Raw genomic sequence first — 27299 nt, forward strand, 5'->3', positions numbered from 1 at the left:
AACTTAGTCCAGATATCACATTGCCAAAGAATACAATGAAAAATAGATGAGACAATATGTCAGGTTGTGGCATAATTGTTCTATTGGAACTCTTCAGATAAGATCACAACCCTGATAACAATAAAGTCTTCCTGAAGAGAATAAAGGTGAAAAAAGAAACTAAAAAAACTAACATTTTTCTGGGACTCCCTATAATAGCTATGGATCTAGGAAATCTAGAGCCATCTGAAGCTCTCTCGACCAAACAAAAAGAATAGGTTAGCTTCTGCCATAAAGAGGTGACTCGAGAGCTAGACAAGAGGTCTCTCCCTGGCAAACTCCAAGCTTGAAATGAATAAAAGCATTTTGTAAATACGATTATCCAGTTTCACATTCTCTTCTGTGTTTATTTCCCCTGTATAATCCTATATCTTTAATAAAGTTTTATTTAAATGTCTCCAGCCTAGTCTTAGCAGTGCCATGAGTAAAGGAAGGATTGCATGTCCTTATTTTAAATAACCAGAGGAAAGATCCATGCTCATCATCCGTGCCTGAAGCTGGAGTAATGATGGCAATGGTGATGAGTGAGAGATGCTCTAGCCTAGAAATGGTGTTTCTCAAGGGCCCAGGGCAGTCCTTCAGGTTCTGCTGCCCAATCCACATAAGGAAGCATTCTCTATCACCATTCTTCAAGGCGCTTGTGTTAATTTGATTACTTCTTCGAAGTCTCGAGAATGTTTAGAAAATCAGACAGTTAAAAAATAAGCATCTTGAAATATAAATGAGACCAGGAAAAGAAAAATAACTTCTGAGGGCAAAATAGCAAACACACTAATGAAGATAAACTTTAGGCTGTTAGGCTGTTGCAACTCTCTCTGCCTATTTATTTTCAGAAGGGGGCAATTTATCAAAAGTATGTGGAAATGACTGCTTTAGGTGGGGAGACAAGTACAAATCAAAGCAAGATACCTTTTACATTTAAAGCAAAACCAAAAAAAGACATTCTAATGTAATGACTTACTCAACAGAAAAAAAAAAAAACAATCCAGAAAAAAAAGTAGAATCAGTGTTGTTAGTGTTTGTAGAACAGCACTTTAAAAGATTTTTTAAAACAATACAATATATATATGCCTTACTACTAAATTGTACACCTGAAACTTACTGGATTTTGTTAACCAATGTCACCATTATAATAAAAAATAAAAATAAATAAAAATAAAAAAGAAGAACAAAAAGCATTATAAAATAGAAGCATGAAAAAAAGATTATTTAATTCAACCTTGGAATAATGGCTCTCTGTAAATACAGCGTGCATCTAATTTTACAATCAGTTGCATGCCGTGTATACAGAAATTTTAATCAGTCTAAACAGGAAATGGACTGGATTGCAGGTCTGTCCGTTCTTGACACAATATAAAGCACATTAGTACATTCCTGGATAGCAGTCCTTTTATTTTCTCTGACCTGTTTTATATTTATTTTATCTTAGGGTATTGCATACATCTTTTAAGTCAGCCAAACTATGTTTTAGAAGACGGTGGAGTATAAACAAACAAAAATTACTTTTTCTCTCAATACTTTTTCTTTCTGAAATTACTTTTTCTCTGCGAGAATGATTACTCTTACCTTAGGTTGTTTGCAGAGGTAGCGATAAAGTTCTCCAATGTACTGAAACAAAGACACATTATGCTTTTTGCAGTCATTCCAAAATTTGCTTGCTGAGAATTTCTTCTTTAACACACAAGTAGCTCCTATGAGAAAAGGCAAAAAGAGACACTAGGGAAAAATTCAGCATGTTTGTAAATGGAATCTACTGTGTACCAAGTTCTACCTACTGAGTAATTGGGTGTCTGGGGTATACTGTTTGTAAAGATAGCCTCGGCAATTCTTATTATGTACTTATCTTTGCTTTGTAAATTTGCCATTCCTCCCATCAAGAAATGAGATCTATCTCCTAGCCCCTCAGATTTTGAATTTGGATTGGCTTGTTTTGATCAACAAAATGCAGGTGAAATGATCTATGTGACTTTCAAGGTTAAGCCTTAAGAGTTATGCAGCTTCCACATTTACCTTCTTGGAAGCCTCCTACCACCATGTAAGGAGGCAGGGGCAGACAATTAAAGGATGAGCAACCACGTGGAGAAAGCAGACCAGTCAACAGCCAGCTCCAACCACATGGTCAAATTCCCAGGGCAATGCTTTTTCCACTTCAGGAACACACTGAGTAAGTCATAAAACTGTATCCTTTTAACCGACATCATATAATTATGTAACATGCACACAATCACTCTAAATTCTATTGGTAGAGTTTTAAACTTTAAAAACACAAGTTCTAATTATTAGGCATTTTGAAAACTTATACAGAAAATGAAAACTTATCTAACTCAACACACCCACCAATTCCAAGATGAGATCCTGAACTATGATACAAAGGAAGGGTTATATAAATGATGTCATCAGCAGTACAACCAAAACCCTCAGAACAACAGAAGCCTTTAAAGCCTTGATTTGACTCATCACAGCTGCTTTTGGTAGACCTGAAGAAAAAAGAAAAGAAAAGAAATGAAAAGAAACGAAGAGAAAAGAAGAGAACAGAAGAGAACAGAAGAGAAAAGAAAAGATATTCATATGTAATGGAAATCAAGTCTGTGTTGGTAGCAATTGGCTCCCAGGCACAGTACAGCAAACAGTTACCCACTACTTATAGGCTTGAATAGCCTCTCCCGGACATTCTTGAGGCTACCTAATCAAGGCCAATAAGCAGAAGCAGAACTAGAATTTGGCAGATTGAACGCATATGCAGACCCTTAAGGCAAAAAGAATGGAATTGGCGATGACAGCAACAGCATTGGGAAAAGCAGATGGATGATGTGCGGACTGACACAGCAGACCCGAGGAGCTGAAACCTGAAGTAAAGCTTTGAAGGAAGCTGATTTGCCTCCACAGAACCGAGAAAGTCACAGAAATTTGATTGACAGGTACTTCATAGAGTAAAATATAAATATGGAACTATAAACAGGGAGTTTTAAAGAAGGTCTGTTTAAAAAGCATTACTTCAAGGTCATAGAAAAGGGAATCTATATAATTCTCACCCCTTGTTCATCAGGGTATCACGTAATCTCCTAGGTCAAAGAGACATGAATAGTGTGAAAACTGACCTTAATCATTTTTTTACTCAGAGACCCTCTGAGTTTGTTCTGGGGTCCTAGAATATAATACTTGGGCAAAAGGACTTGGCAGTAGTAAGAGTGGCTAGGAAATGTTCAATATCACCCAAGGTGCTCCCTTATAACCTGCCAAAAGGGCCTATGAGCACACTCTGCCACCATCATTCAACCTTTCAAAGCCTCACGTCTCTACATCACTTCCTAACATGTACCAATGCTTTCTTCATTATCTACATAAGATTTTTCCATGTGTGAGAGTCAAATGATTTTTCTATTAGTTGGCATACTAATATAAATTCATACTAATGTAAACTAAAATAAACTATAATATCACCATTATAATCATTTAATTTAGCTCTGGGTTTTGAGTTGTAAACATCGGTTTATACTAGAGAGAAAGAGAGAGAGAGAGAGAGAGAGAGAGAAATGCTTTTTATTAAAAAAAGTCAATGAAATCCTTATTGATGATGAATGTGATTTTGTTACACTCTTTGATAACTTTATATCCATAAAGCATGACATTGTCTGTATGCCTAATTCTGTATGTTGCTCTGCTCTGCTCTCAACGAGACCTCATGTTGTTGAGGACTTTAAGCTGAAAGAATGCATTTATGAAACTTTCCCTGTATAGTAAGATCATTTTCAAACCACTTTTTTGGAGGAATATCAAGAAATGCTTTTTCATTGCGTGTTTTAAATGTAAAAAATAAAGTAAAACAAAATTACAGCCCCAGATTGCTTCCCCTAAACCGATAGAAAGCCCAAGATTTATCGTTTGGAAAAGGTGACTGGAAACACCAGGAAAGGGAGAGATCGTACAAATAGGGGGAATAAGAGAAAGTCTGCATACTCCTCCAGCTCCCTTTTAACAGTTGAGTAATATTACCCTTCAAGATTCTTGTCTGAGGGATCTGAATGGTCCACAAGTAAAAACTGAAAGACACTGACAGTAATAAATCCCCCAACAAAGTGTTTTGGACAATGAAACCAACCAATCCACAAGTCCTGCTCAGGCACGCAGAGTTTCTAGTCAGGTTTTGGTTTGTTTGTTTCATGTGCGTGTGTTCTGGTGTCTGCACTTTAAATATTAACTGTCAGCCAAAGGTCACCAGATAGATACCTGAGGAAATCCTCTAGGCTACAGGCTAGACATCAATACAAAACAAAAAAACAAATGAATAAACAAACAAAAAACCCCAAAAGTATGTTGAAGAAAATAAAGACAAGGTAGAGAGGAGAACACAAGAGTTCCAAGATACATCTCTCAGAAAGTCAATCAAAAGATAAGAAAAGGAAAATGAGATAGAAAAAATTAGAAAATTAATAACTCAGTCGAGGAGAGCCAATCTTCAAAAAGTTATATTTCCAAAGATAAAAGAATAAACAAATAAGCTAAGATAATAGAAGAAGGGAATGAGGAGAAAGAACAGAAATAAAGAAGAGAAGGGAATGTAAAATTAAAAATTTTTTTCCAAATATCTAGAATTGTAAGACATGAGTTTCTGGACTAAAAAGCCCTACGATTTCCCAGCAAAAATGGATGAATAAGGCCAGTGCCAGTAAAAATCATCATGATGTTATAGACTACTGAAAACTCAGAAAAGATTCTAACCCACCCCCAAAGAAAGAAAAACAATACTAGCTTGTATATAAAGGATAAGAAATCAGAAAGAAAAAGATTTCTCAATACGAGTACTGAAAATCAGAAGATAACAGAGCAATGTCTTCAAACCCCTGCACAAAAATCATGTCTAACCTAGAATTCTATATGAATAGGTGTAAGGGTAGAAAAAAGACATTTCAGATATGTGAGGTCTTAAATTTACTCCCTAACTACACTATCAAACAGCTAATGAAAGCAAGGTGATGACAAAATGAAAAGTAAACCAAGGAAACAAAATTAGAACCTAGAAATTAGGGGATCAGAAAAAAAAAAAAAAAAGAGTAAAGGGAATTCCCGGAAAGATGGTGAAGAAGGAACCCAAGGCCATAAGACAACAACTGGTCAAAACTGAAATAGAGAGAGGAATGCTCTTGGAAAAAGGTGGCCAAAAACATAGACCTGACAAAATATAGATTATTTTTTCAATATCCAAGATAAGTTTTTTTGACAAAGGGGTGAGTATAAACCAGTTGTATGTGTAGAAAACTAAACAAGTAAGCAAACTAAAATGATGATTAATTCCAGGTTGGAGAGAGTTTTATGTGAAAGATAAATATATTTTTGTTATATTACAGAGCTCAGTTAGAAATAGTGTCTACTAAGTATCAACCAACAGAGCCAAATTTATGATGAAACAATATTAGTGTGATACTGGGGAGAGAAAGTGTCTGCAGGAGAGAGAAAGAAAGACGTGGAAGGGGGCGGTCGTGATGAAAGAAGACAAAATCCTCATCTTCCATTGTGGAAAAAGGAGAGATCTGAAATTACTAAATGTAGTTGGTTTGGGGAAGGAGAAATAGAGCGGTAAGCAGGGTGCTTTTCTCTAAGAGTTCTAAAATTATTAGAATTTTTATCTCCCTTGGTGCATAACTTTAACACAAATATGTGTCTGTGGTGCAAATGTATAGAACACTGGTTTTAATCTCTCAAAGAACAAAAACTCATAATAGTCTGCTCTGGCCTGTTCTCTTTGGGGTGAAGATTGTTTTGAAGACCAGAGTCACTTTCTATTTTTCACAAGAAAACATATAAAGACAAACTGGTTACGTACCACCTACTGGAAATTTTCAAAGTTTATCATTTCTAAAATTTTATTGTCTCTTTCAAAGTCCTAAGTCAGACTAAATTTATGCTGTCGACTTGATACATGTTAGTACTTTTAGGAAAGAGGCCATTGTTAGCCTCAAAATAGAAAAAAAAAAAAAAAGGAGAGAAGGAAGGGGAAAAGAAAAGAAGAAAATTTTATGAACGCAATAGTAGTTTTGCTTATACTACAACTTGTGCACAAGAAATTTTATAACAGAATACTTTTAATATGTCTTATTTAAAATTCCAGTCATCTTCGAATTACAAAAAAGCTTATTCATCCTACCATAACTATCAGTCAGTTTTTCCCAAGAATAATTTAAATTTAGCATTTCTTTTGAATTCTTAGGGAGTTTCATTATTTGCATGTGTGTGTGTGTGCATGTTGTTATTGTTTACCTAACAAAGAGAAAGTTTAGCTAACTTGAGTCTATTCTGTATTTTCTCCTAAACCTGCAGTTTCTTCGAGACTTCCTGCTTGTTTCATGTTCCAGTCACCCTAAGGAAAATCAGAAGAGACGGCTATAGTTGCTTAAATTGCAGCTATAATTAGATTGCATTTAGGATTTAATATTTTACACAAGAATATAGAAAACTTTTAAAGTAGGGTAATGGATTTTTTAATTTGGCAGGATAATTAGAAACTATTTAAACAAATCTCTTTATTTTATATATCAGGACTCTAAGGAACAGGGAAGCCAGCAAAGATCTTGCCAAAAAACTGGCCAAATTTCATACTCTGAGCCACTAGGCCAGGTCAAAGTCTTCAGATATTCCAGTGCTCTTAATACTACTAACCTTGAATCAACAGGCAAGTGAACATGGTGACTTACCAAGTTAAAGTTAAACCAAGTTAAAGTTCATGTCACTACTCATGGGAGAATGTTGCCTACCACTGTTGCTTTCTTTTTAAATTTGAAGAAGAAATGGATCATACCTGTTGTTCCAGAGGTAAAAATATAAAGATAAGAATTGAGGCTTGAGGTGACATGGTGGCTGCATGGCCCTGGCTTGTCAGATGCTGTGCTCAGTTTTCCTTTGAGTGAAATTACACCTCGTAGAACAGAATCTTTCATCCCCTAAACACTGATATCTTCTGGGAGGCTGGGTAGAATTTCTTCTATAGTTTTAAGCAAATCTAAAAACCAAAAGATTAGGCATAGGTAAACAAAACATAAATCTCAAACCATTTGCCTTGAGTTTTCTTTTGTATGTTGGAATGGGTATAAAATGTAAATGCAATGCTGCTTTTCATGTTGGATAAGTAACATCAAAGCCATTTCATAATTCTGTTTCAACAGGACCAACTGAAAGAGAAATCTGGGTATCACTTGATTTAACCAATACAAATAGGCCAATTCATATAGAATTTTGGGAATTCCATTATCCAGACTAAGTTTTTTCCCAATTTTTAAAGACAACTATTTTTATACTCTGCTTTAAATCTAAATTCAGGATACTGTACTAAACATTGTCCTTGAAATACAGCTCAGTAGCTCATTATTCTAAAAAGCCATCTGTCTGTCACTGTCACTGTTTAGTTCTACTATAATGCAATACATTTGGGAGAATCCCCTAAGCACTCTGGAATCATAAGATCATTATATCTTAGAGACCAGTTCAGAGCCAAAGTAAAGTGAGGAGACCTAGAGATGCCACTGGCCTTTTAAAGTTAACACGAGAAATGCCAAAGATTGCTAGCAACCATCGGAAGCTACAAGGAGTCAAGAAAAGATTCTTCCTTAGATCCTTGAGATGAGCATGGCCCAACAGACATTTTATTTTGGATTTCTAGCCCTCATAACTGTGAGGGAATAAATTTCTGTTGTTTTAAGCTACCTAATTTGTGCTACTTCATTCTAGCAGCTCTAGGAAATTAATACAGCAAAATCACAAGTAGCTGGATGGTAATATGTTTTTATTCTAATCCAAGTCTAACTTTAAAATTTACACATTACCTTAGAAAATAAATCAATAATTAAAAAATAATGTTATTAAATATAAAATATACCCTGGTCAGAATGCTCAAGTACATATAAATATGGACCTTTCCACCTAAACAATGATATTTTTTTCTAAGTTTTTAACAAAACTTTACAAATAACCATAAGATATAGTCTGCTTTGAAGCCGAATCCAGGGTGCTGCATTAAACATTTTCCTAGAAACATGCATCAGTATCTGGTTATTTCAAAAAGCTATATGTCAGCCACTGTTTAGTTCTACTATAAAACAATGCACTTGAGAAAAACTCATGATTTACTTCCTCAAAATGTATAATTCAGATTGATCACAAAGAGGCAGCAAGAAAATGTATCAAATGGGACTAGGCAGTTCACAATTAAAACTTGCAAGAAAACGAAGGAAACAGAAAATGATAAGGAATTGATATGTCATGGGTGGTAGGCAGATAGGGACTTGACATTTTTTAAATTAACTTTAATTTCTATAACAAATCCAAATAAAGCAAACAGTGAGAGTCCAGAGAAAATATCTAGTTCTACTGCGCATACACAGCAAGCTGCCGTATACAGATCGCTTTGGTAAAAAGAAAAAGTGAAAAATCACGAGGAATGCTGGGGGGAGGACAAGTCATAAATAAATGAAAATGCAAGACAAGCAAATGATCTAGACTTTCTACTTCCTTTTAACTTTTAGTACTAGATTTTGTTTTAAAGACTATTTGGAACTTGCATGTCAAGTACAAGTCTCTGAACTGACTGCTTTCATTACTTTTATTTCGAATCTCTCATCTGGAATTGTAAATCAACAGCATAATCTTTTATATGTTCTTAGTGATATGTATGTCTAGGTTGGCAAAACAAGAGCAAAGAAAGTTAACTGTAATTAATTGTGGCCCCAAATCTTTGTTGGAATTGTAGAGTCTAAGGAAACAGTGAGTGTTTACAAAGAGTGTTGACTTTTACAAGAAAAAAAAATGAGCGCATTATTAAGAGTCAGAGGAGATATAATTTAATTTCCTTCATACATTAAAATTAAATTGATTTAGCTGAGACATTTAGAATTTTAAAGTAGAATTTCATCTAACAAAAGTTATTCAATAGTAGTAGAAAATGTGGGCAAGGATAGTGAAAATTTAAATTTAAAAAGTAAAAAGTCATGTAGAGCATAAAGAATCATTATTTACTTATCACTGTCAATCTTTCTTAATAAGGTGAAAAGTTTTAGAGTCATCTTGATATATTAAGTCTCGACATAAACTAGCACTTGCTTAAATACTTCAAGGAAACTTGGCTGTGTTTCCTGAAGATTTAGCGACATGTACTGTCATTGAAATATAAAACTGTCAGTGCCTCAAAAGAATGATGTGTGGCTGACTGTACCTGGCACACACGCTATAGGGGCTGGATAGATATTTGGTTGTAGAATTGAGCTCTGCCTATGGGATCCACTGAAGATGTAGGTCTTGACAGTAAACTACCACAAGAAAATGAGACAGTTGAATATTCTATAACCCTTAATAGAGTCTACATTATAGGAGAAAGCGTGATCTCTCTCGAAAGCAATAAATTCTTCCAAAAAATACATTTTGTTTCTTGCACATGAAAGGCACCGAGTAAGGTGGGGTTGCAAGCACAAAAACAGGTAAATTATTCTCTCTCCTTCAATCCTTTAGCACTTTTTGTATGAATTTTCTTGTTTCTACACTATCATTATATCTCTTAAAATTTCTGAGACTGTAAAATTAATGACTAAAAATTTAATATATCCCTCTAATATGCCATTAATGTGAATTATATAATTCATAGTGCATTAAAAACTCTTTAAATTATCTTACTCTACATAAAACAAGCTAATATTTTCAATGGTATTGCTTATAGCTCTTAACACACTGGCAAACATTTAAACTTTAAACTTTTATGTGTTAATAAAATGGATATAATACTCAGCTACAAATGGTCAACTTGAGTTTTCCATACTACAAAGCCATATTCACACAGAATCCAAAGTGGAATTATAAATCTCATCACATGCTTATAACTACCATCCTACAGCTCTATGGATTTTTCATAGAATACATGGGCAGGTTATATTTTTTAAGAAAACTGACACATAAGTAAGCAATGTCCTAAAGCAATTCATGTCATAATATAGATACCAGTACTTCATATGAGGCCAGAAACTCATTTTATCATGAAAAATGTGTCGGCTGTTTTACAAATATTAATAATCATTATAATCTAAGAAGTGCATGGGAGCACTAGTTTTTTTAATTGTGATTACGTATTCTTCCTTGAAACAATTTTTCTAACTACCCTGAATATATGCACATAAGTTTGTAAGGGGCTTTATGTGTTTTCGCTCTCAGCTGTTTCCACATCTTTTTAAGGATAGGCAAAATCGTGCAAGAAAATAAAAAGTAGAACTCTTCATTTGATATTATTTCCAACACATGTCCTATTGCCAATGCATATACATTACTCAAATGGGACCACAATAGCATGATGTATCTGGTTTACTATTTTTCAGTAAGTAAACTATATATTTTTTAAAAAGGCAATTCCAAGATGGTGTTTTTGCAAGATTCAGACACCATCAAGGCTACTTGCCATATGCCTTCTTGGTTATAAATGGAACAATCCTCTTTCTGGCTAGAGAAGAGCTAACCATCTAGCTCCTAACTTGTGTCTAACAGCATTTCAGCCCTGGCCTCTGAGGGTTGGAAGGTATAAATGACTATATCGTTACTGGGGGAGGACAGAACAACTGCTTAAAACCAGTTTCCTCCGGTCATATGACATATGCCTGGATCTCCCTCTACATAGCCCTCTGCCCATAGCAAATCCCAAACGAAGAGACTCGGGTAGAGACTGACCTCTTACCTGCATATGTGCCTCTGGCACCATGTAATAAAAAATAATTAAGGTAACCGTTTACTGAACATAAAATATGGTCCAAACGTTCTGTTGTGTCTTTTACATTTAAGTCACTCAGGGCCCAATAATGTTCATTGATCATCTGCTTTGTGTTAGCAGTCAGTTAATGACAGAGTTAGGATTCAAGCCCATGTTCACTTGACTCCAAGATATGAATTTTCCCATTCAGCTATGCCACTTGTCTGAGGAGGCAACCTCCCTTTAAATGTTTTTGCTCCCGCCAGTATTAAGCATCATTCTCTCACAGGAAACACATGCAGATATTGTAAATAAGACCCCAGGGTCAGAGTCTCCATAATGACTAAAGGATATGCCAGGCATCATCAGTGCTTAGGACACTGCCTTTTCCACCTAATGAACCATGAAGCCACTTAAACTTCTTATCAAAATCAGTTTATTCTTTTAGAATGGAGGTAATCTTTGATTTGGCTGAGTCTAAAAGGAAAAAAAAAAGGCAAAACAACTATTTATTCTACTAATGTAAGTAAAAATATAAATATTCTCTGAAAATTAAAATAGATATATGCCAGGATATCATAGTACATGGATAAAATAAAAGTTCAAATTAACCATGTATCTTATCTATCTGAATACATATTGCTTTCTATAAAACTTAAAGGGTCTTTATTTTCCCTCTAACTTTTCCTCTTGGTCTTTAAAAAGCAGACGCCTTTATGGTTGGAAGTCATCAGGAGAATTACAATGGCATGTTTGTTAACTGGATGGAACGTTTGCCCTGTGTAGACTGAATGGAAGTTCATGAAAACTAACAGGGCAAGGCTGCATCCATTATTGTATAGACCTAACGAAGGACTTTTACTTCTTGTTAACAGACATCAAAAACCTTTCTAAACATGTCGAGACACAAAATGCTACTGAATCTAAAGTAAAAGAGTTCGGAGTAATATGAACATATTTTTAAGATATATATTTATAATTATAATGATTTAATATGTGGTATATTGACAAAGGAGAGCAAAAATATGTACATACAAATAAATCTGAAATTTTGTGGATGTCTAATGTGTCTAAAACACTCTATCTCTGGAGTGTCATGATTCTAGCACTTAGCAACATTGATATAAATAACACAATAAAGAAATTTCATTGATATAGCTACTCTCGAAATCAGTTACCAAGTGCACAGCAGAGGGAAAATTTATTAGCAAAACTTTGTAAGTAAATACAGTTACTTTATTTAATAATGCCCATAGGTACCTCATAGTTTTTTATTAGGTCATTTATTCATTCATTTGTCCTGGTAGTAAGTAGTTATTGAACATCTCCTTTGCACTAAATTCTGAGAATTTATCAGTGAATGAAACAAACTTCCTCAGCTCAAAGAACTTATATCTGCGTTCTTGGCCTACTCCTCAAAGGCACATAAAAAGCTGTTTGTGAATTGGCTAATAAAACTTTACCATTCCATTGGGTTTCCGTGCATAGCCATAGAGCACCTGAGATAGGACAGCTTAGTGTAAAAGACTCTGAAAGAAAGTAGATGGAGAGATGGAAGGTGAAAGACAGGGAAAGAAAAGGAGCAGAATAAGGAAAGGGTAGAGAAAAGAAAAAGATGGAGATGAGGGAATAAAAAAAATAGCAGGAAGGTGGAAAAAGACAAAAGTGCATCCAACAAGCTTTAAAATTTAGCATCAGAAAGTGTGCACTACATCCCCACACTGCCTCTCCTAGATGTTTGAGCTAGAGGAGATTACTTGCCCACTTCAACCATGCTGTCCTCATCTTTTACACAAGGCTACGTTGAGGATCACATAAAGTAATATGTATAAAAACACTTTGATTTTTATAAAGTACTTTAAAAATGGAAGGTATCATCATCATCATCATCATCATCATCATCATCATCATGTCTCAATATGTCAAAGGATATAATTACATAAACTTTCTAAAATGGTATATAAGCATCACTACATTTTCTGTTTGTTCTAAGTAAAGAGAAAAGAATATATAGGTAGACGACAATCTTGGCAGCAGGCACTATTAGCAATATCAGAGTTGAAATATTGGTGGTGGGGGTGGGGAGAGTAGGTCGAATCTAAGACTAATTTTCAGTAAGTGCTAACATTTTCCAGGGAAATTTGGGATGCCACGTGACATACCTTCTAAACCAAACTGCACAGATATAAAACTTCTTTGCAAGTATTTTTGAGTGTTCAGACTATGAGAGCAAGGAATATTAATTTTATAACTATTTTAATTTTTCTAGTTATCTGCTATAAAAAGCCTGGGGTCTTAATATTGGGAACTTTTACTTTACTGTATTTATATAACTGGAATGAATTTTTTTTCAGTTATATCATAAGGGGATAGACAGCCACAGAAACTGTGCTGGACTGGATAGTACAGCACAGTCTTACACCAGAGACCAGGTTTTGAGTCTTTGCTCTAGAATCTACTAAGTCATGTCACTTTAGACACCTAGTGACTTTCTTTCCCTCTCAGTCTCCAAAATATAGCTCTGTATCTGCCTTTCAGGGTCACTGAGGGTGCCTTTTACACCATTAGCCTTAAGTAAATGGCCACTGTTGGGATGTTTGTTAATGACAGTAACAGCAAAAATAGCATTTGCCTGGGTAGGCTTAGCTGATAATTTTCCTTTGGCTTCTTCCAGGAGACGGGATTATCAGACACCTGCCATGACTGAAACTTAACTTATCACCATGGACATTATCTGGACTGACTATAAAACCTTTTGAAACTGGTTCCATATAACTTCTGAAAAAAAAAAAAAAGATTTGTTAAAACATGCCAAAGTAAAGCGTTCAAGGTCCTATTCCAAAAAAACTCCTTACTAGCCTTCTTATGTCTAACACCAAACTAGGTTGTAGCAGCAAAATTCAAATGAGATCCCTTATTAAAAGCCTCAGATGCCTCATAACAATAATAGCAATTATTCAATTCTTCAAGGATCTAGTTAGTACATACCAGGTACTCGGCTAGCCACTTTACAAAAGCTATGTTATTATTTAATTTTCAGAATTACACTGTGAAGTAGATGGTATTATCACCATTTTACAACTAAGTAAAGTGAGCCTAGGGCAGCTGATCTAATGTTTGATCACAGTTAAGAAATGGCAGACCATAAATGAAATCCATGTCTGTCTGGCTTATCTCTGCCTAAATCATTTGACTGATCTTTCCAACTCCATATACTCTCCCTGGGAACAAAATAATTTAACAGTACACATCCATCAGAAACATCTAATTATTATCTAAGACCTCTGAAATTTAAAATTCTAAAGACTATAGGTATATATTGTTCATTGATTAGAATCAAGATGCCAAGAATATAGTTTTGGGGTAAGAGCTTCAAATACAGAAAAATGACTGTGATGTAGGTTATATCTTATAAAAAAACTAATAATTAATCAAAATAGAATTGTCCCATGTTTGAAAAACATGTGATTTATATATTTTGGAGGTATGTTAAAAAGAACTGTTAGTAATATTTAAGGTCAATTTCTCCAGCTACGTACTTACCCAGCAAATAGACTAAATAGTTTTGGCTTACAACTCTAGTATCTCAAAGTAGCTTTTACATATAAAAATGACTTACTGTTAAAAACAAAAACAAGGAAACTACGATATTAGTTATTGGAAAGCAATAGAAAAGCAGACACAAGTAAAACTGCAAAATTAACTGGTCCTAATTAATAAACAACTCAGTCAACAGCAAAGTTTGAATACTCCATTTTGAGAGGTAACTGGCCCTGAGCATGTTACGAGGCCCTCAGGGGACCGGTTATGGGATGGTTCTCAGGTCGACCTCAACATCGTGGCCATGGAAATCTTTTCAGGGATACTGTGGCTCCATTAGTTTTCCTTTCTAAAGGTAATTTATGGCTTTATCAATTTTTAGCACAATTCGAGTTTTAGATTTGCATCAGATACTGCAAACTAAATCCATATGAGCAATAATATGGGAAATGGAATAAAATGTGAGAGTATTTCCAGAGATGAATTGTGACATAGTTTCATACTGTGAATACATTATCATTTGCCCCTGAACAAGTAGTAAACATTGTTTTACCATGTTGTCAAAATTCTATGTGACTCTTTTTCCTACTATTACTACAGTTCAGAGAATAAGTATCATTTTTCATACTTCAATTTAGTTTTGTAATGCAACGCATCTTCCTAGGTTCCTCGTTAATTAGGCATTCAACCAAAGATTTTTCTTCTTAGTTCGGTGTCAACATGTGTATCCAAAGACTAACTTGGATACTCATATTGTGTATGTGGGGAAAGAAGGTTAGAATTTACTGAAAGAAAGAAATGATGCACAGATGGGGGCAGGTGAAGAGAGAGAAAGAGGACTCAGGTCTGCCAAGAACCTGCCCACTGGCTGGGAAGTGGGAGCCCAACCTTGCTAGGCAATTCCTAGTATGCAGGCAGTGTAGAATTAGAGCAAACATGAAGACAGGAATCCATGCACTTCAGATTAAACATATTTGTTTCGCAAATGTAATCAACCTTGATAGTGTTACTATTAGAGGCAAGTAGGTATTTAGCAATTAGGTCAGGATAACTTTCCTACTCATCAAACAATTTTGTCAGCTCTGTAAAATTTAGAACTGAGTTCTGTGTGTGTGTGTGTGTGTGTGTGTGTGTGTGTGTGTGTTCTCGCACTCAATGAGCTATCAATGGCAGTAAAACTGCCCCCTTCCCAAAATAGTTAGAAGCAGAGATTTCATAAAAGTTTTCTAATTCTGCCTTGATATTTACTAATCTACAACAGAGTAAGCAATTGAAGTGGGAGAGGGGTATTAAAATGCCAGTCACAGAACTGTAAAATTATAGAGTTGCAAAATTATTTTGTAACGTGCACACTTTCTTCATCACACACCCGAAGTATTAGTTGTGCACTGTTCTAACAAAAAAGGAAAGGCGGTTTGACAGGCAGTACTGACATCCTGCAGAAGTGGACTACACTCGATACTCTACCTGCGCCTACCACGAGGGCCCTGGGCTCACAGCTGCGGAAGCAATGCAGGAGGGAGTGGGAGTGAATGTTGGAGCTGAGGAAGGCCACCAGTTTGGCCGGGCCGAACCACACGTGGATGAAGTCGGGTTCATTGGCCATTAGCAGGGCCACGGGGTGTCCCCTTTTTTCAGTGTGGAATGGTTCAGGAAGACATGGGCCACTCTGCTACTCCTTTTGTCCACATCCTCATGGGTGTTGATGTCTCCTTCGTAGATGATGAAAGGGTTCTTGGGTTGCTTCTTGGCATGGCTCAGAAATTCATCCAGGACAGTTGTCACCTTCCCTTTCCCAAGGTACAGCCCTGTCTGGATTCTATAGCGTGTCAGCTTCATCAGGTGCCAGAAGTCCTTCCAGAAGTAAGGGAACAGGAGTTTCAGCACGAAGTGCAGTGAGATCATTCCAGCCCCGAGTCTGATATCCATGACAGAAGCATGGGGGCCACAGGTCCAGAAGGCCGCTCCGATCTCAGCTTTGACGTTTTCCTCTATCCGGAAGCGGCAACTTGCAGGCTGAATTGGCGCCTGGGGAAGCTGAGGTGGTTACAGCAGAGCTATCAGAGGGATCCCCGCCCAGCAGCGCCGCCCTCGCTGCGCTCCTCGCTGTGCTCAGCGCTTGGCTCTGACACACCGGTGCCGAGAACTGCTCCTAGGTGACCACTGCGCCCACCCGAGGAGCTGCCTCCTGTCTCGGTCTCAGTTCCCCTCCGAGCGTCCTTGCGACTGCTTTATCTCTACTCTGGTCTGCGGCGAGGGGGGTTGCCCGCCTACCTCTCTCCTCCAGGCTCCAGGCCAACCGCAGCTCCGACTGCCAGGTGGCTGGAACAGCTCGGGTTCCGCCTCACTGGCTCCTCCCTTGGCGCTCATCTCGCCACCCACCCCAGCTCTTGTGCCAAGACTGGGGCCTCTCGCGGGGAAATGGACAGTCCCTTGGGGGGAAAGCCAGGCGTGCCAGAAGGCATGGCATGGGTCGAGGAAAACCAGGGTGCTAGCACTGGGTCAGAGTTGTGTATTTATTAAATCAGTAAAGAATCGAGGGAACTAAACAAAGAAAGCAAAGCTGCAGAGAGAGGAAGAGAGCGCTAGCGAGCTTTGAATTGGAATTGTTTGTATATAAAACACCACAAAATTGGTTCTACGTAAAGGAGTTCTGAAAACTTATATTAATAGGTTGGTACTGACATTTATATTAGCATTCTATGCTTGGAGTGCCGAGATAGTGCTTTTCACAAAATTTCTAAAAATATTGATTGATACTGGAGCTTAAGTCCATATCTACATCCATATATTTTTTAAAAAGTATGCAATATTGACTATTCTCTGTCCTTAAAAACAACAAAACTTTTTTCCAGTTAGATCATTTAAAAACTTATTCGAACTTCAAACTAAGGATTCTAAAGGAGGCCAAGAGAAGTAGAGAGGAAACAGGTAGTAGCAAAGAATAACAATAACATTTTATAAGATGATGAAATTTTACTGAAAATAAAAAACCGAGAGGCATTTAATTACACATTCTTTTTCTTTGCAGACACTATCATCCCAGCTCTCTGCTTTTAAGAAGAGTGTATAAATGGTTAACTGCACATACTAAAACGATTAAACACTGCCTCACGTTATCAGGCTTCTGCTTCTTCTGCCTTATGTTCTGCAGATGGATTCTAGCTAACTTCAGATTTCCTAAGAAAGAAAACACTGGTAACTCCAAAGATAGACTCTGGTTTAGTAATCTGAAAAGGGTTACTCGAAGTCACAGTGAAAAGCCCGGAAGACAGGCTCTTAAAACCCTTTCGTGTAGATGAATAAAACACTTTTTCTAAATTTACTCTGAATTTACTCTGTTCAATTTGGAAGCATCTTTTCAGTTAAAAGAAAAAGCATTAGGATCAAATAGTTTACAACTGGGAAAATTAGTCTACAACTTGAAAGGTATCTTTGAAATTCTCTTCTTTTCACTCCTAGCCTTAGTCTGATTCAGTAACCTCCTAGAAAACAACTTTTGGATTTCCAATATAAGTAAAATCTGTCCTCTAGTGGAAGAAAGTAAGTAAAGAAACAAGATTTCTATCTTTTTATTTTGTTAAATTAGAAACATTAAGCACACATTAAAATAATTACTATTTACTGTCATCAGTGTTTCATAAAGGGCGGATTTATTTCAACAGGAAGAGCATACCATGATAATAAAAGACCATATTTCAAAATAATAAAATTAACTTCATAAAAAATCATTGTGGTAAACTTATTTATTTTATCATGGGCCTGCTGACACCATTCTAAGGAATTAGAATTAAATTTTTAGTAACTACTGATGTGTCGAGAATTATACTTGGCACCACAAATGTGAGACAATTTGACTTATTGGAAGAACTTCAAGCCTATGTTGCCAAAATTTATATTGGCCAACACCAATTTCATGCCTGAACTCTTACAATGAAAGAAAGAATCAATGAAAACTTGGGATTGGATGTGTTGTGTGCATTCCTACATTGGCTCATGTATCTGTTCCTATTTTTTTTTCAGCAATGACATTCATTTCAAATAGTTTCAAAAACAATGAAGTAAAATAGATATAATTATTAATTATAATTTTAAATATTGCAAAATAGGAGAAAGACAATAAGTTGCAAGTGAGTAAATTTATCATTTAACTAAAATAAAGAGAAATAAACAAATGCAATAGTCTAGACATTTATTAAAGTTACTTTCGATCAGGGACAATGAAATATTTCTCAGATTTCCCTGTTGGAAATAAGGAAATTTTAAGGGTTTTTTAAAAAACATTATTTGAAAATAAATATTGTGACAATGCAAATCGACACAAAAAGAAAATTTTTCCTTTGCTCTCTTCTACCTTTTTCCCATTTCTGATTTGAGTTTCTTCTTGAACCCACTCCCAATCCCTCACCTACTCCCTCAGTTCTATTGAAGATGAATTACTTAGTGAGTAGAAGACTGAACGAATAGCGTCATATGATGGACACTAACTCATCTTATGCCCGTAGGATTTTAGCACTGTTACTTGAGTATTCTGACTTTGTGTAGACAAATTATTTGTGTCCAGAGGAATTATGATGAAATTCTATGGTAATCATGTTTTGGATTATTGGAGGTTTCGGTGAGAAGGAAGAGGTTCATAAAGAACCCAAATGATGCTATGTTGGTACCGAAACACAACAATGGGTGTTTCAATGGGCCAAGAAGCTCTGAGTACTTAGACTGCACCTGGCACTTGGAGAAGGGGACAGGGGTGGAATGGACATGTGAAGGAGATGAATGGCTCCGGAAAGAATGTTAATTAAGTCATCTCTCATGACAGAAGCTTATGTCTGGCACTATACCTGTGCCCTGGCATAATACTAGTGGACTATAAGCAATATTAAACATATAGAATCTAGGCTTCAGGATGACCTGGTGATGCCCACTTGACATAATGATCCGCACCGTGCAAAATATATTCATCTATCAGATGAACCGAAGAAATTTTCTGTACCTGTTCTTGATACCCAAACACTCTTGGGGTCTGGCTGCAGTGGACCTGCATGTTGATTTTCACACTCATATTAGCCATGGTTTCCTAAGTCAACCTCTTGATATGACTCATCCTCAGATATCCACACTCAGTCTTTACGCTCTGTGGCTTCCAAAATCAAATGATATAAAACTACAGAATTCTAGTGAGAAGTGATGTCAGAAGCATGGAGGAGGGAGAGATATCCCTAGATCTCTCCCCTTGAAAACAACAATAAGCCAAAACCCAATAACTGCCCTCTCCCCCCCACCCTCACTCCCCAAAAATCACACAACCTAAACACAAGCACGTCAGAGCAAGGGATATATGCATAAGAGCTACCATAGGTCAGAACCCCGGGTGTTGGGTGGTAGACTGGGAGAAACAAAGCAGCTTCCTCTAGCATCCAGAGCTCCAAGCAGGAGGAGGGGGAGGGGAGAAGGTGCAGCAGATTCTCTGAATGGCTCTGCCTAAGAGAGCTGCAAGCTCCACACGGTGGCAGTGCCCAGGCATCAGAGCAGAAAATAGAGAAGTGAGGATGCCAGAGAAGTTGGGATGGCAGAGAAGCAACAGTTGATTATTACCAACTGCCGTTGCAAAATGCGAGGTCAAGCCACAGCTGCCATCTGCCAACCCAGAGGTCACCTCCCTCAATATTCTCCAGGATTGCACACCTCAAAGCCCCAGTGGAATCTGAGCAAACACTCCTGAAACTGTTGCTAACACTGGCAGGGACTGAGACTGAGGGTAGCGAGTGTGATTGAATATTTATAAGAAAAAAAGATATTATTAATTAAGAGGCTTAGACACCACCTACTGGAAACCAAAAGAAAAACGCCATCTTAGCAACAGGTTAAAGAGAGACCTTTATATAATAAATCTTCTTTATGGAAAAAAAAGCAGAATATATTTCCATTAATGCCCAGGTGGAGAAATAGTCCATTAAACATCATGAATAACCATCGTGTCAAGGAAGCTCAGAAAGAAAGAGAAAAACCTTCCGAAAATAAGCTTAAAGCCATAGAAATACACGACTTAAATGACAGAGGATTTAGGATGGTACTTTTGAAAAAAATCCAGTGAGATACAAAATAATTCATATCAACAATTTCAGAAATCGAAAAAAAAACCCACAAACAGATCACAGAATGAGTTCTTTAGTAAGGAGATTGAAATCCTCAGAAAGAACCAAATAGAACTTTTGGAGATGAAGAACACACCGAAGGAGATGAAAACTGAAACAGCCAGCTTCGTAAATAGAGCCGACTAAATGGAGGAAAAGATCAGTGATATCAAAGACAGAAATCTAGAAATAAATCAGAAGGAAGAAGAGAGAAACTGAAGAATAAAAATAATGAAAGAGAAATACAAGAACTAGCTAATACCATCAGGAAAGGAAACATAAGAATAATGGGTATTATCCAAGGCGAGGAAAAGGAGCAGGGACTAGAAAGCATTTTCAGACAAACAGTGGATGAGAATTTCCCAAATCTAAGGAATGAGCTGGAGCTTGAAATTCAAGAAGTCAACGGAACACCCAATTATCCTAACCCAGAAAGGCCTTCTCCATGACACATTGTATTCAAATGATCAAAAATCAATGGCAAAGAGCTCTTTTCTGGATTTTGTGGCGGGAGGCATCATTAGCCTTACAGTCTCTCGCAACACCCTCCATGAGTTGGTGTGGGAAGTCCTTCATGGGAACCAGCGCAAGTGCTGGAAGTTTTTGGAGATGGCGGAGCTTCAGATCAGTTTGAAGAACTTTGACTCTCTCAGAAGGACAAACACTTCTTGAGAACCGTCAGGCTTAAATCCACTCCCTGCCCAAAGTTCTCTGTATGTGTTCTGGGGGACCAGCAGCACTGTGACAAGGCTAAGGCTATGGATATTCCCCACATGGATATTGAGGCACTGAAAAAATTAAACAAGAATAAGAAACTGGTCAAGAAGCTGGCCAACAAGTGTGATGCCATTTTGGCTTCAGAGTCTCTGATCAAGCAGATCCCACGAATCCCGGGCCAAGGCCTGAATAAGGCAGTCAAGTTACCTTCCTTGCTGACCCACAATGAGAACATGGTGGCCAAAGTCGATGAAGTGAAATCCACAATCAAGTTCCAGATGAAGAAGGTGCTGTGTCTGGCAGTGGCTGCTGGCCACGTGGAGAGGACAGATGATGAGCTTGTGTACAACAACCACTTAGCTATTAATTTTTTTGGTGTCATTTCTCAAAAAAAGCTGGCAGAACATCCGGGCTTTATACATCAAGAGCAGCATAGGCAAGCTCTGGCACCTGTACTAAGGCACAGCTTAATAAACCAGACTGCTACCAAAAACAAACAAACAAACAAACAAACAAACTAACTAACAAACAAATAAATGAGAAAGAAAGAATTCTCAGGGCAGCCAGGGAAAAGAAGATGGTAACCTAAAAGGAAAATCCATTAGATTATCCTCAGACTTCTCAGCAAACTTTTAAATGAAAGGAACTACCAGAAAGGATAATGTATTCAGCAAAATTCTCCTTTAGATATGAAGGAGAAATAAAGAAATTTACAGACATACAAAAATTGAGGGAATTCTCCACTATAAGACCTGCATTACAGGAAATAGTGAAAGGAGTCAGGTTACCTAAAATACAATGACAAAAGATAGATATATGAGTAAGGCAACTAGCAGGTAGACAGAAGCAGAGGAGTGCAACCCTTAATAAGAACAGGGCATTATAAACTTAAACAATAGGAAGATATTTGCTATTGCAAGATAGTAATGAACATTCAGCATTCATAGGGACAAACTGAGACAACAATAACAGAAAAGGGGAGGATTCAAAGATTCAAATTCACAAAGGGGAATGGAGATACGGCACATGCAGAAGAAAATGGACTACTATTTATATAAATCCTCTACATGCTCATAATGGTAACCACACACCAAAGATTCAAAACTGAAGTATATAACATAAAAAAGAAGGACCAGAGGGAAAATCCACAAAAGCCAACCAAAATAAAGAAAACAAAAACAAAAAATCAAGGAAGCAATGGAAACACCGAGCTACCAGAAAGCAAAAGATAAAATGGCTATAGGAAAATCTCATATTTCAATAATCACTCTAAATGTAAATGGACTAAACTCACCAATAAAAAGGCACAGAGTTGCAGAATGGATCAAAAAACAAAACCCAACCATATACTCCCTCCAGAAGACACATCTCAGTTCCAAAGACAAATATAGACTCAAAGTGAAAGGGTGGAAAATGATACTTCAAGCAAATGGCATTCAGAGAAAAGTGGGAGGAGTGGTACTAATATCAGATGAAATAGACTTCAAAAAGATAAAGAAAGATATTGAGGGACACTTCACAATGATAAAGGGAATCATGCACCAAGAAGATATAACACTTATTAATATATATGCTCCCAATCAGGGAGCCCCAAAATATATAAAGCAATTACTAACAGAACTAAAGGGAGAAACAGACCAAAACACTATCATAGTAGGGGACCTAAATATCCCACAGTCAGATATGAACGGATCATCCAAACAGAAAATCAATAAGGAAATAACCTCCTTAAATGACCAACTGAACATTATTGACATTTACAGAGCCTTTCATCCCCAAACAACTGCTTATACATTCTTCATGGAACATTCTCAAGGAATGACCACATACTGGACACAGAGATACCCTCAACAAATATAAGAGGGTTGAAATCATACCAACTATATTCTCTGATCATATGCTTTGAAACTAGAGATCAACTGCAGAAAGAAAGCACAAATATATGTAAACAACATGCTATTGAAAAATAACTGGGTCAGAGAAGAAATAAAAGAGATCAAGAGATATATAGAAACAAATGATAATGATAGTACAACATATCAAAACTTTTGGGACATGTCAAAAGCAGTCATAAGAGGAAAGTTCATGTCATTATAGACCTATCTCCGAAAATAAGAACAAGCCCAAATAAATAACCTAACACTTCATTTTAAAAAACGAGAAAAAAGAAGAACAAATGAAGCCTAAAGTCAGCAGAAGGAAAGAAATAATCAAAATTAGAGCAGAAATAAAAGAAATTGAAAACAAATAAAAATAGAAAAAATAAATGGAACAAAGAGCTGGTTCTTTGAGGTTAATGAGATTGATAAACCCTTGGCTAGATTCACTAAAGAAAAATGAAAAAGAACACAAACAAACAAAATCAGGGATGAAAGAGGGGAAATTATGACTGACATTGCAGAAATACAAAGGATCATATAAGAATACTATGAAAAAGTATATAACACCAAATTTAATAACCTAGAAGAAATGGACTAGTACTAAGAAAAAGACAACCTTCCTAGACTGAATCAAGAAGAACTGGAAAATCTAAATAGACTGATCAGTAGCATGGAAATTACAACAATCATCAAAAACCTACCAACAAGTAAAAGTCCAGGACCAGATGGCTTCACCAGTGCATTCTACCAAACATTCAAAGAAGATTTAATACCTATTCTTTTCAAACTCTTCCAAAAAATTGAAGAGGAGGCGGTACTTCCCAACACATTTTATGAGGCCAGTGTTACTCTGATACCAAAATCTGGCAAAGATAACACAAAAAAGAAAACTACAGACCAATATCTCTCATGAGCAGGGATGCAAAAATCCTAAATAAGATACTAGTGAACCGAATATAGCACCATATTAAAAAGATTATACACCACAATCAAGTGGGCTTCATCCCAAAGGCACAGGGATGATTCAACATACACAAATTGATTAATGTGATACACCACATAAACAAATTAAAAAAAAAAAAGAATCATATGATCATATCAATAGATGCAGAAAAAGCCTTTGACAAGATACAGCATCCATTTACAATCAAAACACTTAACAAAGTTGGTACAGAAGGAAAGTACCTTAACATAATAAAGGCCATATATGACAAAACCTTAGCCAACATTATACTTAATGTCAAAGAACTAAAAACCTTCCCTCTGATTTCAGGAACAAGGCAAAGCTCTCCACTATTGCCACTGTTATTCGATATAATATTGGAGGTCCTAGCTAGCGCAATCAGACAAGAGAAAGATGTGAAAGGAAACGAAAAGTCAAATTGTCACTATTTGTAGATGACATATTCTCTATATAGAAAACCCTAAAGACTGCACAAGAACGCCACTAGAAACAATAAGCAAAAACAGTAAAATCTTTGGATACAAAATCAATGTTCAAAAATCCATAGTGTTCTGTACTCTAATAATGAAGTGTTAGAAAAGGAAGTGGAAAAATTAATTCCTTTTGCAATCGCAATAAAAAGAATAAAATACCTAGGAATAAATTTAATGAAGCAAGTGAAGCACCTATATAATGAAAACTATAAGACTTTATTAAAAGAAATTGAAGAAGATATAAAGAAATGGAAAGATATTCTGTGTTCTTGGACTGGAAGAATCAACATAGTTAAAATGACCATATTACCTAAAGCATTATACAGATTTAATGTAATCCCCATCAAAATCCCATTTTTTTAAAGAAATAGAACAAAAAATCCTCAGATTTATATGGAAGCACAAAAGACCCCAAATTGCCAAAGCCATCCTGAGAAAAAAGAACAAAGCTGATCACTCTGCCCAACTTCAAATTATACTACAAAGTGACAGTAATCAAAACAGTATGGCAATGGCAGAAAAACAGACATACGGACCATTGGAACCGAATTAAGAGTCCAGAAGTAAACCGATATTTATATGAGCAAATAATTTTTGACAAAAAAGCTAAAAACATACAGCGGAGAAAGGAAAGCCTCTTCAATAAATGGTTCTAGGAAAACTGAAAAGCCACTTGCCAAAGAATGAAGCTAGACTATTGTCTGTCACCACACACCAAAATTAACTCAAAATAGATTAAGGACCTGAATATAAGACCAGAATCAATAAAACACATAGAAGAAAACATAGGAACTAAACTCAAGGCCATTGGACTTAAAGAGGACTTTATGAATTTAACCTCAAAAGCAAGGGAAGTAAAAGCAAGAATAAATGAATGGTACTCCATCAAACTAAAAGCTTCTGCTTAGCAAAATAAATTGTCAATAAGGTAAAGAAAGAACCATTTGAATGGGAAATATATTTACAAGTAACACCTCCGGTAAGGGCTTAATCTCCAAAATCTACAAAGAACTCATACAACTCAATAACGCAAAAACCTAAATGATTCAATCAAAAAATGGGCAGAGCTTCTAAACAGACACTTCTCTCTAGAGGACATACAAATAGCCAACAAATATATGAAAAGATGCTCAACATCGCTAGCTATTGGGGAAATACAAATAAAAACAACAATGAGATACCATCTCACACCTGTTAGAATAGCTATAACCAACAGAACAAGTAATAACAAATTTTGGAGAGGATGTGGAGAAAAAGTAACCCTCATACACTGCTGGAGGGACTGCAAATTGGTACAGCCACTATGGAAAACAGTATGGAGGTTCCTCAAAAAACTATGATTTACCATAGGATCCAGCAATCCCTCTGCTGGGTGTAGTATTCCATTGAATGACTATATCCACATTTATTTATCCAATTTGTCTATTGTTGGACATTTGGGTTGTTCACGGTTTTTGACCATTATGAATTAAATTGCTCTGAACATTGTTATATAAATCCTTTCATAGATATATACATTCATTTCTCTTGGTTTTATAACTAGAATGATATTTCTGGGTCATAGGATAAGTATGGGTCTAACTTGAATAGAACTGGTCTGTTTCCCCAAGTAGTTATGATATTTTGCATCCCTGCCAAGTATGTGCTCAAGCATTTTGTCCATATTTAATTCTCTGTTTACTATGATTTATAGAGGTTTTTAAAAATATATTCTGGATATAAGTCCTTTGTCAGATATGGTCAATTTGCCTTTTTATTTTATTAATGGTGTTTTTTGCTAAAGTGAAGTTTTAATTTTGATGATGTAAAATTTATTTATTTATTTTATTGTTGTTATTTAAGTCAATAGTCTGTGTTAAGAAATTGATGCCGACAAAAAAGAAACAGCTCTATCCAAATATTCTGCTTGTGCTTCTAATTAGTAAAGGTCATTACCTCTTGAATTCGGGCAGCATGCTAGGGCTTTGACACTGAATCACTTTCTCTTTAACTATATTGCAAACGAGAAACAAACTTACACTATGCAGATTTAAACAAAAAGGGAACAGCCAGAAAGACTGGGGAATCGGTCACAGGCAAATCAAGCATCTAAGGAAGCTAGGTACAATGACTGCAACTAATATATGTATTACCTCAGCTCACCCTTACATTATTTATGTAAGATAGGTATTTTTCAAAGTGATTAAATAATTTTCCGAAGTTTATAGAACTAGAAAGCAACCAGGCCTGGATATGGACTCAAGTTCAGACTGACTCCCAAAATCCCTGCTAGTTTTATTACAGTCCACTGCTTCTCTGCTGGCCTATGGCCACATTGTACAACTAATTAACTTACATGTTTCTGGACAGCACAAATTAGAAAACTGGAAATAAACACTATAATCTAAATTGGACATGGAAAATGGCCCTTACTCCCCAAATCATTGCCATTGTAAGTTTACCATTTTAAGTTAGAAATCTAAGATGTGAAAGACTAATACTCTTCTCCAATTTTCTCTACTAAATGGACTTGAATTATTCATGAATTTCTCTGTCGTCAGAGTCATAAAACTGTGTCCAATGTGACATATGCTTTTAGAATTTTTACTTTGTTAAATGAAATTATTGTAGTATAAGATGATCTAACACCGAGGACAGATTTTTATTTTATTTCCAACTACCAAGTTACACATTCAGATGTGATAATGCTCTACATAGTATGGGTCACACAGAATTTTCCTTCATGAATATGAGGTTGTATATGGCTTTACCATATGTTAGATGCCCATGAAAATGGAAATGCATCTGCTCTATGGATCTTCCGTAAAAATTACTAGTGAGTGTTTGTTGATGTGGTTAATG

The 27299-nt window shown here is 36.1% G+C and overlaps 1 protein-coding gene and 1 pseudogene across 1 annotated transcript in view; one reads left to right on the forward strand and one right to left on the reverse strand.

Annotated features, from left to right (window-relative positions):
- The window catches only part of SLC27A6 (solute carrier family 27 member 6), a 42296-nt gene extending 25695 nt beyond the window's left edge, over positions 1 to 16601 (reverse strand). The window contains 9 exon segments of the mRNA XM_036225953.1: positions 850 to 854; positions 1606 to 1730; positions 1801 to 1810; positions 2369 to 2457; positions 2460 to 2516; positions 6833 to 7033; positions 15758 to 15908; positions 15911 to 16209; positions 16212 to 16601. Coding sequence (XP_036081846.1) covers positions 850 to 854; positions 1606 to 1730; positions 1801 to 1810; positions 2369 to 2457; positions 2460 to 2516; positions 6833 to 7033; positions 15758 to 15908; positions 15911 to 16209; positions 16212 to 16230 — 956 coding nt within the window. The 5' untranslated portion in view covers positions 16231 to 16601.
- Positions 16602 to 20901: 4300 nt separating this feature from the next.
- Positions 20902 to 21600, forward strand: LOC107517850 (annotated as a pseudogene).
- Positions 21601 to 27299: the final 5699 nt, after the last annotated feature.

This window comes from Rousettus aegyptiacus, unplaced genomic scaffold, assembly GCF_014176215.1.
Source record: "Rousettus aegyptiacus isolate mRouAeg1 unplaced genomic scaffold, mRouAeg1.p scaffold_m13_p_8, whole genome shotgun sequence".
Lineage (NCBI taxonomy): Eukaryota > Metazoa > Chordata > Mammalia > Chiroptera > Pteropodidae > Rousettus > Rousettus aegyptiacus.